The sequence below is a fragment of the Homarus americanus genome, unplaced genomic scaffold (genome assembly GCF_018991925.1).
Source record: "Homarus americanus isolate GMGI-L3 unplaced genomic scaffold, GMGI_Hamer_2.0 scaffold50281, whole genome shotgun sequence".
Lineage (NCBI taxonomy): Eukaryota > Metazoa > Arthropoda > Malacostraca > Decapoda > Nephropidae > Homarus > Homarus americanus.
The window spans coordinates 3,177,939-3,194,947 of NW_024742338.1; the positions used below are offsets into that span (position 1 = coordinate 3,177,939).

At 37.5% G+C, this 17,009-nt stretch overlaps 1 protein-coding gene across 1 annotated transcript in view; it reads right to left on the reverse strand.

Annotated features, from left to right (window-relative positions):
* LOC121876739 overlaps window positions 1-16,630 on the reverse strand; it is a 36,008-nt gene extending 19,378 nt beyond the window's left edge. Inside the window, exons 1-5 of the mRNA XM_042382100.1 lie at window positions 16,332-16,630; window positions 4,201-4,558; window positions 2,662-2,837; window positions 622-899; window positions 114-325 (exon numbers count right to left, since the gene is read on the reverse strand). Of these exons, the coding sequence (XP_042238034.1) occupies window positions 114-325; window positions 622-899; window positions 2,662-2,837; window positions 4,201-4,558; window positions 16,332-16,420 (1,113 nt within the window). The 5' untranslated portion in view covers window positions 16,421-16,630. The remainder of the gene's footprint in view (window positions 1-113; window positions 326-621; window positions 900-2,661; window positions 2,838-4,200; window positions 4,559-16,331) is intronic.
* Window positions 16,631-17,009: the final 379 nt, after the last annotated feature.

The following is a 17,009-nucleotide window of genomic DNA, read 5'->3' on the forward strand; positions in this document are numbered from 1 at the left end:
ATATATATATATATATATATTTATATAAAACACTGCAGATACTGTACCTTATTTATCATATAACTTCTGGAGATAAAGTAGAGCAAAATACTACATAAAGAAGTGCTAATTTACCTCTCCAGTTCAGACAAGTTATTGCCAAGTTGGATAATGACAGCAAAGCCCAACTTGGTAACCCGACGTGCAGGCTGTGACAACGAAGCAGTTCCTTCCTCTTGAATTTCACCTTCACGTCCCAGAGCTTCCAGAGAGGTGTTGACATTGCGCAAGAACCGCCGCTGTAGGCTGTTAAAGCTACCTGAATGTTTGAGACTACTGCCTGATCCTGCAACAAGAGAACCACCTTTACCAATCTATGGAACAACTCAGCCACTTACCACACAGTAACATGGATCAGTGCATTACTGTATTATAGTAATGAGTGCAGTATGATCTGAGTACTAGTAGAGAGTGCAGCATTATCAGAGTACTGGTCGTGAGTGCAGCATTATCAGAGTACTGTACTGGTTGTGAGTGCAGCTTTATATGTTTATGATGTGACAAGGAAACCTTCTTTAAGTGACTTCTGCAGGAGTAACACACATCAGAGCAGATAACGAGGCACAGGGAGTAGCTATTTACCTTGACGTGAGGATGGTGTTCCCTGAGGGGTGTTGGGTATTGATGGTGGGGAAAGAAATGAGCCACACGTTGATGAATATGGCGAGGGAGGTCCACCAAATCCTGAATCTCCTTCACTGTTAGATGTACTCAGCATGTGGGGCATTTCCATTGCCCAAGTGGAGCCTCCACCACAGCCACCTGGCCCCCAAGGTGCTTCCAAGCTGTCTGTTCGTGACGTGGCTTCACTCCATGAACTAATGGAACTACTGAATGATGTATCTTCTATTCCCTGGTCACTGTTAGAAATGTATGAAAAAAACACTTACAGTAATATACATCCAGAGTAAAATGATAAATAAAGAAATCTATCCATAAACATAGAGTGACAATTTACTAGCAGTCTGTACTGGATATCAGTGAATGAGTAAATGCCTTCTTCTCACCTTAGTGCTGTATCACAAAATTATACAATACATATACATACTAGTGATAACCATAAATGAGACCAGTTGCTATTTCAGCCCTTATGGATCACCCAAATACCAGCTCCCATCCCCACCCCAGATAGTTTTGGGTAGTTAAACTTCAGGCTGGTTAAGCTGGGAGGCTGTGTCGGGGAGGGGAAGGGAGGGGAGGGGAGGGGAGGGAGCAGACTTCAGGTGATCCATAAAAACTAAAATTGTATATGGTCTCCTTCGTTGGCCTCACACAGATGAATGGCGGAAAAAAATTAAATAATAAATAAGGAACACGACCAGCAAGGCAAACAAAAGAAAGAAGGGAAAGCCTGTAGGAGGTAGGAGTTGGAAGAACTGATGGGGTGTACAGTAAGAGGGGATGGCTGGGACAACAGGTGGATGGAGCCTAAATTACAGTTAAGGTACATGACTGGATGAGGGTAAACATAGGTAGAGTCTAAACAAGAACAAGAAGTGTGATTTAACTGGAAGAACATGAGAGTGGAGCAAATGTGTGTGTGTGTGTGTGTGACTGGAAAAACAGGAGAGTGGAACCATGCAAAAAAAAAAATTATGTATACAGTGGTCCCTCGGTTAACGAACGCCTCGGTTAACGAAATTTCAGTTAACGAACTGCCTCCCATAAGATTCTTAAATTCGGTTAACGAACAAAAATTCGGTTAATGAATTTCTTACGAACCGACCTCAACATGTTTTCGCTTGCACTGGCCGGTCAACCAGCTTTAGTATTAGTCTGCCAATACATTAATCAGTTCTAGGGCTTAAATTCCTTACTATTTTAGTAAATATCAAGAAGTTTATACTATTCAATAATTTTAAAAGTTTAATATTCAATTTTTTAGTCATTTTAACAATTATTGAACATAATTGAAGGTAAAGTGACTAGTTTAATGCACGGCATCCAGCCTCTTAACACAGCAAACAGGCGTTAGTCTCTCTCTGTTTTCACTGGAGGTAACATCTTACTTGAGACTCTCTTCAACTAAATGCTTTTTTTCTGTTTCCAAGCAAATTATTGGTCATTTTAAAATATATTTTACATATTGACAATATATAATGCAGTGCAGTGTTGATTTAAAGAAAATAATCTTGAAATACACCAAGAGAACTATAATTTTATGGTGAAATGGTGCCATGGGGTGACTTCTCTTCCACCACAATGCCTTCTCTTCTTCCTTCTCCTCCACCCCCATTCTAATTCCCATCATCATCATCATCCAGGAGCCTTCTACATACACACCTCAAAGTAAGTGAACTTTTCTACCATTTTTGTTGAATTTAGGCAATTTTCGGTGAGCTGGAACCAATTACCCAAAAACCCATTGAAACAATGGTTTCGGTTAACGAACAACCTGCTGGAACGGATTGTGTTCGTTAACCGAGGGACCAATGTATATATATATATATATATATATATATATATATATATATATATATATATATATATATATATATATATATATATATATATATATATATATATATATATATATATATATATATATATATATATATATATATATATATATATATATATATATATATATATATATATATATATATATACAGTATAACATACCTGCTAGCACCAGAGGGTCGTAAATATGAGTGGGGCGCAGGAGCAGTGCGAGACAAGAGAATGCGATGAGGGTTGTGTAGAAGGTGTAGCTTGGAGCACGACCCTCGGTAGGCCAGGGCAACAGCTCCAAACACCATCTCTCCCAGTAGCTTGGTATCGTTTTCCTGCTGCCGGTACTGTAATATCACAAATTCTTGAGGAATGTTATCCATTGGCTGGGATTATACAGCATCTGACAGTCTTTCGCAAAAATAATATAAATTAGAATTTTGACGATTTTCCAATTTCAAATGACTAGAACTATCTGATTTTCTCCCAAGAAAAAACCAATAACTGATTATCCAAGTATCCTATTAATTTAAAAACACAGCACATTAAATATTAGTACAATTCTGATTTTCTAATTCATCTGAACAACTACCTTTTACTTAAGTTCCAAGAACAAACTCCTGTAATTCAATGGCTGAACTAGGAACATTGGTTTGGTGGAATGATTCTCGTGGTAAAAAGGTTCTTACTCCTGCCCTAATACTACAATGTTGCAACTGTGTGACCCTGGGTGGCTTTATCACTTACTGCTGAATATTAAATGGACTATACAGTATAGTACCTGTATCAATAGATGTGAAAGTAATCAGCAAAGTTGTACATTCGTCCCATTATGAAAATTTGGGGTTATAAAATAACTTAATATCTGCAACATTTGTGTCTCAAGAACACCACAAAAGTGTAAACCCAATAAGAGGCAGAGGAGCATCTTGACTGCCCAGTGGTATCAACTCTAATGATGTTTTCAATATCCTTGTGTTAGTTGGGATTAAGAACAACTCAAGACTGGTACAAAAAAGCTTCTTGTAGGATCTGGACATTACAACATATAAACTCCAGGAAGTTATTAGAAACCTTGTAATGTTTTAGTTTTAGTAATACCGTAGTAAATTTTTTTACTCAAAACCTATACAGGGCCAGTACAACACTTGTATTAAAAAAAAGGGGGGGGAGGCAATTAGTTGATATTTGACCTGTACCAAAACAGATAAAGTTTCTAATACATTTTTTTCATAATTTCTAGCAAAAATGGAACTGCTTTAACAATGTTAAAGAAGTCACCATTTATTACCCAATGGTGATGTGTACAATGAGCTACGGTACAGTATAGAACAGGATAGAACAACACATTTTCTTTCTTTAGAACTACCATCAGCAATCTTATACTGTAATGTTAAATAATAAAAAACTTGAAACCAATACATGTGCAGTATAACTCTCTTTTTTTAAGCCATAACTAAAGACACCAACATTTTTTCCACATGGATCTTAAGAAAATTAGATTACTGTAGTGACTATAACAGGTACTATTAACTATTTTTCTTTTAAAAGTTTAACCATAACAGTAACTGAAGGGTTATCTTTATAATACAATTCAGTTCCTTTCCACCCACATCCTGAATGATAATTTGGGAAATATCATGTATGTACAGTATTTGATTTAAAAAGAAAAAATCAGTGTTCGGTGCACATAAAACTGTCATAACTCACCTGATAGCCATAGCCTCCACTTATCTCTGCAAAGATGTCAGACTTGAAGGATGAGGAGGAAGGTGCTGTAGACTTAACATTAATTGATGAATTTGTGTTGTTAATGACTTGTGACACATGTGGCGCTGCAGCACTGTTGACTGAGCTGACCGATGACCCACTGCTCCAGCTGGTCTTGAACAATGTTTTACATGAGGGGACAACAGATGAACTGTCCGAGATGGGAACCTGCACCACCGTCTTTGAGTCGTAGAGTAACTTACGTCCTCGTGTGTCACATTCGCGGAACAAGAGAACTCTAATACCATCCCTCTGCAGGTGAAATGGAGGAGCTCCTCCTCCAGACTGGTTCTGGGAGCTGGAACATGGAGTGAAAGAGTTTTCAGGAATATTGTTACCACTATTATCACATCCACATTTATTAATACCTTCTTCTGATAACTGTACTGGTGTGTACAGGGGTAAGTACTTCACCAGACCATTTGAACTTGGGCAGATATCTGCCTTCCTTCCTCTGTTGTCCATAGCCTTTCTCTTTCCATTTCTATTAAAACAGCACTCCCGGTAGAGTTGTCTCAACCTTGTAACTAACGGCAAGAGAACGTCACCGCCATTTGACATAGTAGTCACACACCAACAATTTTGACACATTCCAACACAGTTTAATCTATGCCACGGACAGAAAATTTTGCATTAATATAATGGATTTAATTGTTACTGCAAATTGTTTTATAAACACATTTCATTAAGTTTACTAACAATTACTTCATTTCATTGACACTGCAAGGTATTGTAAGTCATCTGACTACCCTTCATCCACACAAATTGAGGAGAAGTTGGCAGTGGTGAGGTCCAGCGTAACCATAGAGGACGACTGAGAGTCTTGTGACTAAACTTGGCACACAACACCTTACAGGCACGAGGGTTCACGTGAGCTGTCAGGCAAACCCATCTGTTCCCCCCATCTGCCTCACTCCTCCACCCTAACCAGCACTACTCCCTCCACCCACCTCAGCTAACACTACTCCCCCAACCTCCTCAACCAAAACTACTCCTCAACCAACATTACTCCCCCACCCACCTCAACCTACACTACTTCCCCACAAACCACCCCAGCCTCAACTAACTCATTCCTACACCCACCAGTCCTTAACACCTTCCTTCACCTTGGCTGACTCACTAATACTTCCTCCCATATTTACCTAATGCCCACACAACAGAGGCGGCTATGCCGAAGGAAGGGCAGTGGCTTGTCACTGTCATTTATTCATTCACAGTAGAGTGTCGTAAGACTTACGTTATATGCACACACACACACATTACAAGTAGTTTCTCACTTAACTTACACTGGATATGTTCATCAAGGTGATTATATTGGCACCTAGACTGTACATTGGTTCCCTGGTTGTCATACACATTGTCAAAAGGTATGTACTAATAGAAAGACGAAGATTGAGTGGCTGATCGGATACCTAGAATGACAGTAGGGAAATATTGTGGGCGTATATTTAATTTTCGTTTTAAACATTATGGAATAAAGTAAAGACTTTGTAAATATGTAAATATTATATATATTATATATATATATATATATATATATATATATATATATATATATATATATATATATATATATATATATTTGAAGTTAATAATAATTACTAATACCAAATTCATAACATTATTACTCATAATTATGTAAGAGGATAATAATTACTTGTATACATCAGGTAAGGGACGGCGTGGCGGCAAGCTGTCCTAGAAAACCTTTCACGCTAAATGTATCTTGATAAAAATAATATCAGATAAGTTCTGCTGATCGATGATATTCTTTAATGTTTTAGTTAATACACTGTATACCACAAAACAAATGATGCATTTATCAGTCTAATTTTATTAGCCAACCAGGGTCGACGTAGGCTAGTACATACCTGTTGTTCAAGTACAAGACAACACGGGAACCAGTTTAGACTGTTGCTATGCAAGTACGTTGTGTTCATAGTTGAGACCACAAATGTACATTTGTAAATCCATAAATGCAATTTTATTATTGCCAGAAAATGTTTTTGACCTTAAAACCTGTCACCATCCTTAGATGTGTAAGAATAATTGTATGAATGTGTGTATGGTTGTGTACAGTACATGTCTATGCATCTATGAACGTATGTGTGGGTATTAGTGTATATATTTTCTATGTACAAGTATAATTAAACATGTAACGGCATGTTAACGTGTGTGTGTGTGTGTGTTTATTTTGTAATGTATGTGTTTAAGCGCACGCGTTTTCATGTTTTCCATTTATATTGCGTGTGTATTAAAAACTATGTATACTGTAGACGAATATAAGGAAATGTGTACTTCTTCACACAGTCTACCAGCTCAAGTTGTGGAATCGAGACCAGGACGGACTTCAAAATAACCCTTGACAAAACTACTGTATCAAGATCGATGGAGGGATCCTACACAGGCCACTGACCTTCCCTCGGCATGGCCACCTCGTGTTTGGGTGGCCATAGGAATTGAATTGAAACAGTTTATTTAGCCAGAAAAACACAGATACAGAGTGGATAATAATAACAATATTAACATGGCTGAGCCAGTTGAGAACCTGAGCTCTCTTTTAGGCATGTGATATATAATATACATTTACCTCAAGGAAGTATTATGTAACATTTAGTATCATCTGAAATAATACAATAGCATGGTAGTAATAAGAACATCTCATAATATCTCATAATGTTACCACAGTTATCACTTCAATATTTATTTATTTTATGTAGGTTTTTTTTTTTTGGGGGGGGGGGTAAATAAGGTAAATATAAACTAAAACTGTGTGTAAATGTTGGGCTGACAGAAAACTGGTGACACAACCCATTCATGTCTCATTGCTCTCGTTGCCTTGGGAGATCCAAATACTGTACTGTACTATAAAAAAAAATAGTCGAGTTTTAATACCTCCATCAGTGTGTTGAGGGGTTACCGGGTCCACAGGCCACGGGGGATGGCCCAATTCAGCGCCGCCGTTTCAGCGCCAGACTATTCAGCGCCGAGACCTTTCAGCGCCTGTGCGTTCCGTTCAACTCAGAAGCTATCTGTCTTTCATTAACGTGGTATAACACTGTATACTACACTTGATTTATATTATGTTGTATTCAACTTATTAATATTTGGTTAGGTTAGGTTAGGTTAAATCAACCAATCCAATAAATATGTATGATTCTTTGAAGAAATTATTGATTTGGTGGCGCTGAAACGGTGGCGCTGAATAGTCTGGCGCTGAAATGGGCTGGCGCTGAAACGGCGGCGCTGGAATGGCGGCGCTGAATCGTACCCTACCCCAGGCCACGATGGTGCTCGCTATCTTATAATACAATACTGTATCCCAGGATATGTGTCTGGAATATAAATAACCTCACACACACCATCATCACTTACACAGTTCACATCATCAATTTACCTACACCATAATGTACTGTACTCAATAACACCATCATTGTCGCCAACATCATCCTCGCTTTTTTATATTAGGTAAAGTTGGGGACAAAAGTTCGCTACCTGTGGTGCAACCGATTGAGTCTCCGAAATGATTTACCCTGACAGTTTCATCTCATTTTGGGTCGATGCTGCTTCATCTGGGCGGGAGCTATCATGTGACTGTACACTTGGTTCAAAAAAAAAATAATATATCTTTACAATTCTTGTGCGACACAAAATGACACTACGGACTAAGGTTTTTGATAAAGGCCCATGTGGTACTATTATCCACCGATCACGTTGCAACAACTAATTTTATATTCCGAATGAAATAACTAAATTAGGCCTACCATAATAGGTTGGAAATGTCTCACAATCACGCCTACCAACCCTAGCCTAGTGAGGCAACAGGATTGTTTAGTTCAAAATAATGGGAGCCCTCCTGAAAGATAATTTTTTTTACAGTGTACATACTACGTATGAATTCGTCTGCTAACATCAATATCTCGTCGTTTAAAAGATTTTCAAAGTTTTCTCGCAAGTAATAAAATATGGGGAACTATGACCCCCGTGGGCTACACTTCACCTAAGTTAACATCAGCCTACGTGTCTAACACATCAGTTATGTTACTTTTCGTGTAGGTATTGGTTGGCAAGTGTGGGTACACTTGCCGGGGACGTTATAATTGTCACAACCCACACCTACATTACAGAAGACTGGCATCTGAACCAATTTTTTAATTGGCGAAACAAATCGATTTTATAAAAGAAAAATAAAGACGAGGAGCATGTTAGACATTTATCATTACTAATTGAAGACAATTCATTGTGGCTTCTGATCTCATAGTACTGGCACCCTTTCTTACTTATAAGGAAAATAAGTTGATAATTAACATGAATTATTTTGTTTAATTTCTTAATAAAAAATTACACGGGGTGAAAGCTTGAACCAGGAAGTAAACAAGTAAAATAATTAATTTCTTGGAGGACAGTATATGGCCTCCCACACGACAAGGGTATTAAGGCCGCCGTGTACCTGTGGTGCTGGAGGGTAGGCCAGGCACGCGTCCAACTGTGCCGCTCACAGCCTCATGTGACTAGTAGTTAGCTCACAGAAATAACCCAGCCGCCTGCTGCTGCCCCCCCTTCCCCATCCATATTACCCCACGTTCACCCTGCCCTCCGCATCCCACCTAAATATTCTTGTACTCAATACAATTACCCACTTATCAAGAACCTCTATAATGTCCGTGCTTTCTCTCGACTTGACCAATATATATAGGAATGTATCTATTCATGCGTGTTGGTCAAAAAGAACACGTAGCTAAGAAATATAAATTACAGGAACCATATAAATTTCGTTTAACTTAATTTAAACTTTACATAAATTCCTGTCTGTCTTGTATACCGGTATTTAAACGTATTGTTTAGCTTCGCCAAGTAACTATATCTTCAAATGACTAATATTTTGGTTATATCAAAAGTAAACCTAAATTAAATGTTATTAATTAAATTATTAGCGTAAAAGTATTAAAAAATTAGATAATTTACAAACTTCCTTTTTCAACTTGTTAATAACACTCCGAAATGAACAAAATTTATGAAAGAACTATTTAATAGCTACAATAAAGCTCAGTGGACCTCACCAGTCATGTAATCTTGATAGCTGTCATAAACAGCAAACACATGAGAGGACAAAGGCGCTGGAGGTCTAAGGGCCAATTGCAAGAACAAACTGCTGTAGTAATTTTAGTCATCTTGATCCACAGACCTACCAGACTATCCAGCTTAAGCTACTGGACTTACCTTTCACATGTAAAAACCCAAACACACATTTATTCCGCCATATACAGTAGTTAACACTACACTATGCAGTACTGCACTGCACTTTTCCATTAAAAACTCTCATTTAGTGAGTGCGGGAGTGTTTATTCTGGGTTAAATTATGAAGTTAAACTCACAAACCCATTAATCACGTTGAAATGGATGTGGGAGTCACAGCTACCTGACCTAAGCTTTCCACTATTTAACAAAATCTGAACTTTCAACAATACCCAGCCTTACTTTTTACTTTTATCCTCTTCGCCACTGGGTGGTCGGTCACGTCTAGCTTAGCCCCCCCCCCCCACTTGCTATTACTCCCAACTACTTTACTTCCCATTTCTATTCTTTCCTTCTCTCTTTCCTCTCCTCTCTCATGTCTAAGTCATATGCCACTTTACTTCAATATCATGGGTCACGTCTCTGTTACACACTGTTGGCAAATATGGATGCAGAATATATCTGTACCTGTCGTAGGTCAGTTTTTCAAGCACTTCTTGGATCCATTGCCGAACAATTATTAGCCATAGATAAGTTTTAGTTTTACAGACAAATTTTAGTTTACATACAAAACTTTAGTCTATAAATTAAAATAATGAGTTATGTAAATCAATAAATTACTCCTCCATTACCAGTTTTTATTTACATAGTATATTTTTCTACAAAGGTTATTTATATAGTTCGTACCTAATGCTCATAGACGCTAATGGGATGAGACGAAACAGAACAAGACAAACCTTTCTATAGCAGAGAAATTAACTCCATTTTTAATACAGCGCTGTATAATCAACAAACTTTATGGTAGTGTTAGCAGGAAAATTGGGGAGATATGGAAAACAACGGACAAGAATCCTCATTTAAATTAAACATATCAGAGTAAAAGAATACTGCATAGCCTAATGAGGTCAGACAAGGTAGAGTCATTTTCGTTGGTCGCCAAAAACTTTTATAGCTTCGTGTGATCATAATTCGCGGGGCAGGTGTAACAGTTAGGAATAATATTCATTTCGCGTCTTTGTTCCAGCTTAATCCAGCCAATAATTTATACCTATCGGCGTTTCTTTTGATGTGGATTCAGTAAATTGGAAAACTGAAAGCTTAGCAAACGAAATGTGCACGGCAAATACCTGCATAAATAAACGCAGCACTCATACCCGAAATTGCTAAAAACTCTTCCCACATTTTGTAATTATTTGTGTAAAAAACACGAGTGGAACACGGGTCACAAACTTCAACCAAAGAAACGCTAAATGGTATAGAGTACTCCATACAAAGGAAAAGAAGTGAAAGAAATTTGTTAAAAGCACATGTAAATGGCAGAGACGAGGAAGTAGGGGTGGGGGAGGGAGGAGAGTGCGCGCGTGTCGTTGTGTGGTGGTGTAGGTCGGGTGAGGGACAGGCGAGTATGAGCACAGTCTCCGGCCACCTGATTTATGCACCGTCCTCTCCCCCCCCATACACTGCCTTTCATTTTTTTTTAATTTCCACCTCTTATCAACTTATAGACGTTCGGGCAGTCGGTCTGTTCATTCATACTTTGTTGTGTTGTTCGGTAGTGCCATAGCTAAGCTAACGCTTTACTGCACCACCAATAGTTTATTCCCTCACCTGTGGAGTCACGTGAGAAGGGTCAGTGACTTCTGTAGTCAATACTTCTAAGTAATAAGTATACATCAAGCAATATCTGCTGTCAATAATGGAGACAGCTACAATGTTTAAATTCATTAGTCAGATTCTTCAAATCAACCACTCTTCCATTTAGTGACAGATCCAGCCCACAATTTCACCGTGATCAGCATGGGGGATAGTCCTTTGGTACAAAAAATAATTGACGACCATCTGGCAACAACAATCTCAAGTACAGCAATCAATTGATAAATATATCATGAATTCATGATACTCTTCAACAATATACTGCAAACACTTGTAAAATACAGTTACTGCACAAAACTGGCTAACACAGCCCATCCTCACTGATGGCTTAAACACTTTGGGAACATAAAACTGCGCATACAAATGCCCATTGTAGTACAAATATCAACATGGTATAAAAAAACATACAGTAAATATATATATATATATATATATATATATATATATATATATATATATATATATATATATATATATATATATATATATATATATATATAGTACACTGTATGTTTTTTTATACCATTGTCTGAAGACAATGGAGCTTGCCAGGAGTGTGTGTGTTTCACCAAGTGTTTTTCTTTCAGGGCAGTAACTGTCACTAGCTGATAATCCACATGAAATTTGGTGGCTACTGTCATGTTGCATTACTATAATAGCTACCTAGAATATAGTCATGGTGATCCACTTTTCAAGCACATTCTTAAACATTTCTAGTTAATGATGCACATGAAATTTGGTAATTATGCAATGTTGTGAAAAGTTTACTAAAAAGTAGGTCACATTAACATATTTTTCAATAGGGTGACAAGGTGCAAAGATAATCAGAGAACATATAAAGGATCCTACTTGCCCAGTACTGTACAGTACTTTTCAACAGTTCATAACAGCAGTGACCAACTGTCCAAAGCTCAGAGTATAACATGAGTGCCCTACAGTATATTTCCTAGAAATAGGTTAGAGAAAATTTATTGATATAACCTAAGTATCATTAATAACAATTCTCATCAAGTCTGAGGACTTGTTTCATTACTGAAGAAAAAACTCTAAATATAATAGGTTTACATTAAACACCAACAATAATGCCAACTTTAACACTTCAGGCAGACAACTAGAGAAGATATAAAAAGGATATATGCCATTGCCTAACAAAGTACTGAACACTGTACTGTTCTTCAACAAGTACTGTAGTTAAAGATGCCACATCCTGCCAAACTCAGCAAGTCTAAAAAAAGAACGAGTGTTAACCAGCTACAGTATCTACCGTAGACAGAAAGCTACACAACTTCCACCTATTTCAAACACACTCAACCTTTAACTTTAACAATTCCTTCCACACCAGTTTGTAATGACCTGATGGTGTATAAAATCATCTTAGGAGGAAAAATATGAATGGTAATTACATGTAATATCAAAGTCTGTAAAGTCCAGTAAAGAGGCAATGGTGACATGATAGATAGCAGTGAGCTAGTAGTCCAACAGTCCTAAGTTTCAATTACAGTACTGTACAATATACTACTATCGAAATTTATTCAACTGATATCTAGTTCGAGCTGGTATAGTATCACTAATATGATTATTAACATATTCTAAATACCCACCAGTTAACAAACTAACAAATACAGGAAACAGAAATACAATTATCTCATCTGGTGTGTACTGTAATAAGCAATGCTGGGCCACATGGTTGGTGACATTAATTGTCTTGTGAATACTCAGGAAATGGCAGGTATGCCAAACACAAAGCAGCCAATTAACCACATCTTGAAGGTATACGAAGGTGTTATGTTCTTAAGTGTAAGGCACAAGTCTACTGTTGCCCACCATGACATGAACATTTTCACTATTCAAAACATAGTTATGCAGCTGCACAAGTTAATTCAAGGGTGAATGCTGTCGTCAGACAAGCTTAAAATTATTTTTCAAATCAAACAAATTCAGGCTAACCTTTACGGTAAAACTAAATAACTTACTTTTTTAGGTGTGACAAAGTGGCAGTCTCACCTCCTCTTACACATTGTAAGTCTATACTTTACACATCATCTTCAGATAAAACCAATCTTATAAATGTCAAGTTATGCAAGTCAGGTTAGGTTAGGTTTGATTTTTCATTCCAATACTAGGGGACAGTACTGTAGTTTGTTTACATACATCTATAAATCTTATCCCACAATTTCATTTTCAGTGTCAAGGCCACCTGGGCTGAGTGAATGAATGAATTATTATGAAGATGATGTTAGTGCTGCAATAGTCAAGGTCATATGGCACCCGAGAAAATTAATGCTAAAAGGTTAAACTAAGAACAAAATGACGGAAAAGAAAACAAAACCGGAAAGAAAAGCAACCCCAAAAAAGATAAGAATAAAGAAACCTAAAAAAGAGAAAGGAGGCAAGCCTGCTCCAAAAGCAGTGTCTTAATCCCCAGGCAGCACGACTTCTCCCCCAGCACCACAGAGAGTAAGAACCGTTTCCCCACTAAAAATAGTAAAATGCTTAAAACGAACACTATATCTAAAATCCCACATATTTCAGCCATAAAAACGGAGGCAGCGAAGGGCATCGCACTGGAGCAAATAAAAGACATCGACACCGCAGAATATCCTACCCCGGCATCTGTCTTCGACCCACCTGCGAAGATAAAAATAGTTACCGAGCTCAGCAGCATGCTCCAAAAAGAGCGACTGTATGTGGCAAGGGAGATAGGCACCCTTGATACCCGAAAAATACATAGAGAGTGGCACAAACATCCTGAGGCACACAACTGGCAATGCCACAGATGGCCAAAGCACATAGGGAGAAACTGAGGATGCTGCCCTGAGGAACAGCCTCAACCTATGACAGGATGGTAGAAAGAGCAGTACCCACCCTGGGTTGAGTGATGTGTAAGATAATACTGTATGGACTAGTGATGAGTGAAGCCTTACTCCTCCACCTGATCTGTATATACAGGTTTGTAAAACACATCACTAAACCTTTTAAATTTGGGTTCTACACCACAGCTAAACTCAACATTTATCTCTAGTCTTTAAAAGAACAGAGATATTAGCTTCAATGTAATCTTTATTGTCTTCTGCTGTCATGATGTGAAAGTATCAACTAATGGCCCCCTAAACACACTCCTCCATAACCAAACTAATGACAGGGCAAACTCCTCCAGCTATTACATGTATCTGGAAAATACCTTTGCTCACTACAGTATCAACTAATACTGTACTGTACAGCTCCTCCCCAACTTACGACCTGCCTCAGTCGTACCAAAATTTGGTCAAATTACGTATTTTCGAGTCCCAAAGTCAGTACACAGACAAAATTTTCATTTGTAATTCACTTTAAAATGGCTAGCAAGCTTAAAAATGAGTGTTTTGTGGTGCTGAGAAGAAAAAGAGACCCCCATTTTAGATTTTCTATGTATTATTTAAGCATTTCCGACTTACGACCTGGATATCGGTCTTTAACCCCGTCGTAAGTCGGGGAGCAGCTGTATTTGACAATTACTTACTTGAACTACAACCCTCTTACTTGTATTAACACCAATAAAATCAATTTGCTTCTATAACAAACATGATCACAGATGATAAGGAGGTTAAGTAAAGAACAACATTAAAGATGTCTTGTGATGCCTTAATATGGGAGGTACTGGTGGCACCCTACAGAGGTAACACCAATATCTCTCGCAAATATCTTTAGGATTCAAGCCTCGGCAATGACATACATGAGATGTGTGTATCCAGTGTGACTCTCACTACCAAACATCACAAGTTTCCCGGTCCCCAGTTTCTTCTTGTACTACCACTGAATGGCTAGTAAGCGGATAATTGGTGGAAATGATAAAATAATATATATATATATATATATATATATATATATATATATATATATATATATATATATATATATATATATATATATATATATATATATATATATATATATATATATATATCATTATTGTAAGTATTTTAAAAGAGGCAACAACTTTTTGTTTTAAATACTGTACTTGTATAGTAGTATAATTATTTTATTTTTTCTCTATCTACAATCATAAATCACCTGTAGTGGGCAAGGCATCAAGGCGGAGGAAAATTGTGGGGTAAAAAAACAGTGAAAAACTCATCACATCACACTAAGAGGATGTTTCTACGTGCTTTATACGTGAACAAATTAATTATTTACTGTAAACACTCCTATGAAAAATTTACCAAGTCCCCGCATGTTGTCCGATTGTTTACAACCAACCCGCTCGGTCCGAGAGTACTCTCACGTCCACAAAAAATTTAAATTACACCATGACGCTTCAATAAAGTTGCTTTCATTAGTACCAGATATCAAAATAAGTACTTTCTGTTTAATAAGGCGGGGTCCGCCCTCAGCTAAAAAGTTAGGTAAGGTTAGGTATGTTTCTTCAGTTTGTTAAATCAGGTTCTAGTAAATGTTACCTCTTTTAAAATACTTACTATAATGATAACAACATCTATGGAAAAAATTAACAATATTGAACAACTTCTGGTGGGAGTGCTGTTCTCAGACGTTACCTTAATAAATTTTCAATTTGATTTTTCTAAGGTCTGCCACCTGTCTGTGTGACAAGAAATATGCTTTACTAATTCTTTGGAAAAAATAGGAAGAGGAAGGTGAGGCGAGAAAGAGTGTTGTATTACCACAGAGTCAACTACTACTGGTCTGGTAGGAGCCTGATGGTGACACTTCCAGGAAAACTTTAGGCTCACAATGTTTACTGTACATCTCTTGGGATATCCATTACAGTGTTAACTTGGAAAAACCTTGCCACACTTCAAGGTGTACAGAAACTTACTTCCCATCACAAGTACAGTGAAAATTATTTTACTGACCATAAAGAACTACATTATCCAACTTAGGTACAACCAACAAGGTTCAAAGAGCTGAGTCAATTAAACATTTCTGTCCAACTTCTAAGTTACAAAAATACCTGGGGAAGTAAAAGTTTAAACAACACGAGTGTTCTTATCCATAATTAACTATAAATCCCACAGTTGCAGACGTGTGTAAATTTACCAGTTGAAAATACCTTTAAGCTCACATGACCCAAGGTGTCACAATCAGCTGATGACTCCTGGGAGCTGGCCAACACCTTCCCCTCAACACTCTAACTCTCTCTTAAACCCAAACTTCACACTGTCTCAGCTACACTGGATAATCCTTACCTCTTCTTAGGTGTTGGGGCCGGAGTCTTCTGTACCTTATTAATTTCATTTTTCCTGCGGGGAGTGAAGAGCTTGTTCCATATCTCCATCACTCGCTGCTGCCACACATTGTACGATAAACTCGCTAAACAAAATTCAAATTCCCAGTACTAATGTAACTCCTTCCTTTATTTATTCTGTGATGCTGACGGTGTTTTATACTTAGTACTGAAGAAATATTGAGAGTTAGTGATGTAAGTGGTATGGTGTGAGCGAGGAGAGAGGAAGGCAGCACTAGCCAGCGAGCCTCCACCATAACCCTGGTAAACATCACGTGCTGCCGCCTCAACCACAACACAAATCTTAACGAGTCTTAAAATTCGCGATATTCTCATTAATAATTGTGTGTGTAATTCAAATACATTATTTCTAAAAATATAATAGATACATTTATTAGCATTAGGTTCGTATTATAGAATGACCAAACTAGTTTTAGTTAACAGTTTTATAATGAGTGAAATGACCCGAAATGACGTCAGTTGTGTGTCAGCCATGACGTATGACAGGTAAGGTGTTGGAGGGAAAAAAGTTCAGACGTCAATGGGCAGTTGAATGTATTTATAATTCTACGCATCCTACTCTCACCTGTTTACTATGGCACCTGCATCTGCTGTTTATCACTAACTTACATTTTTATTG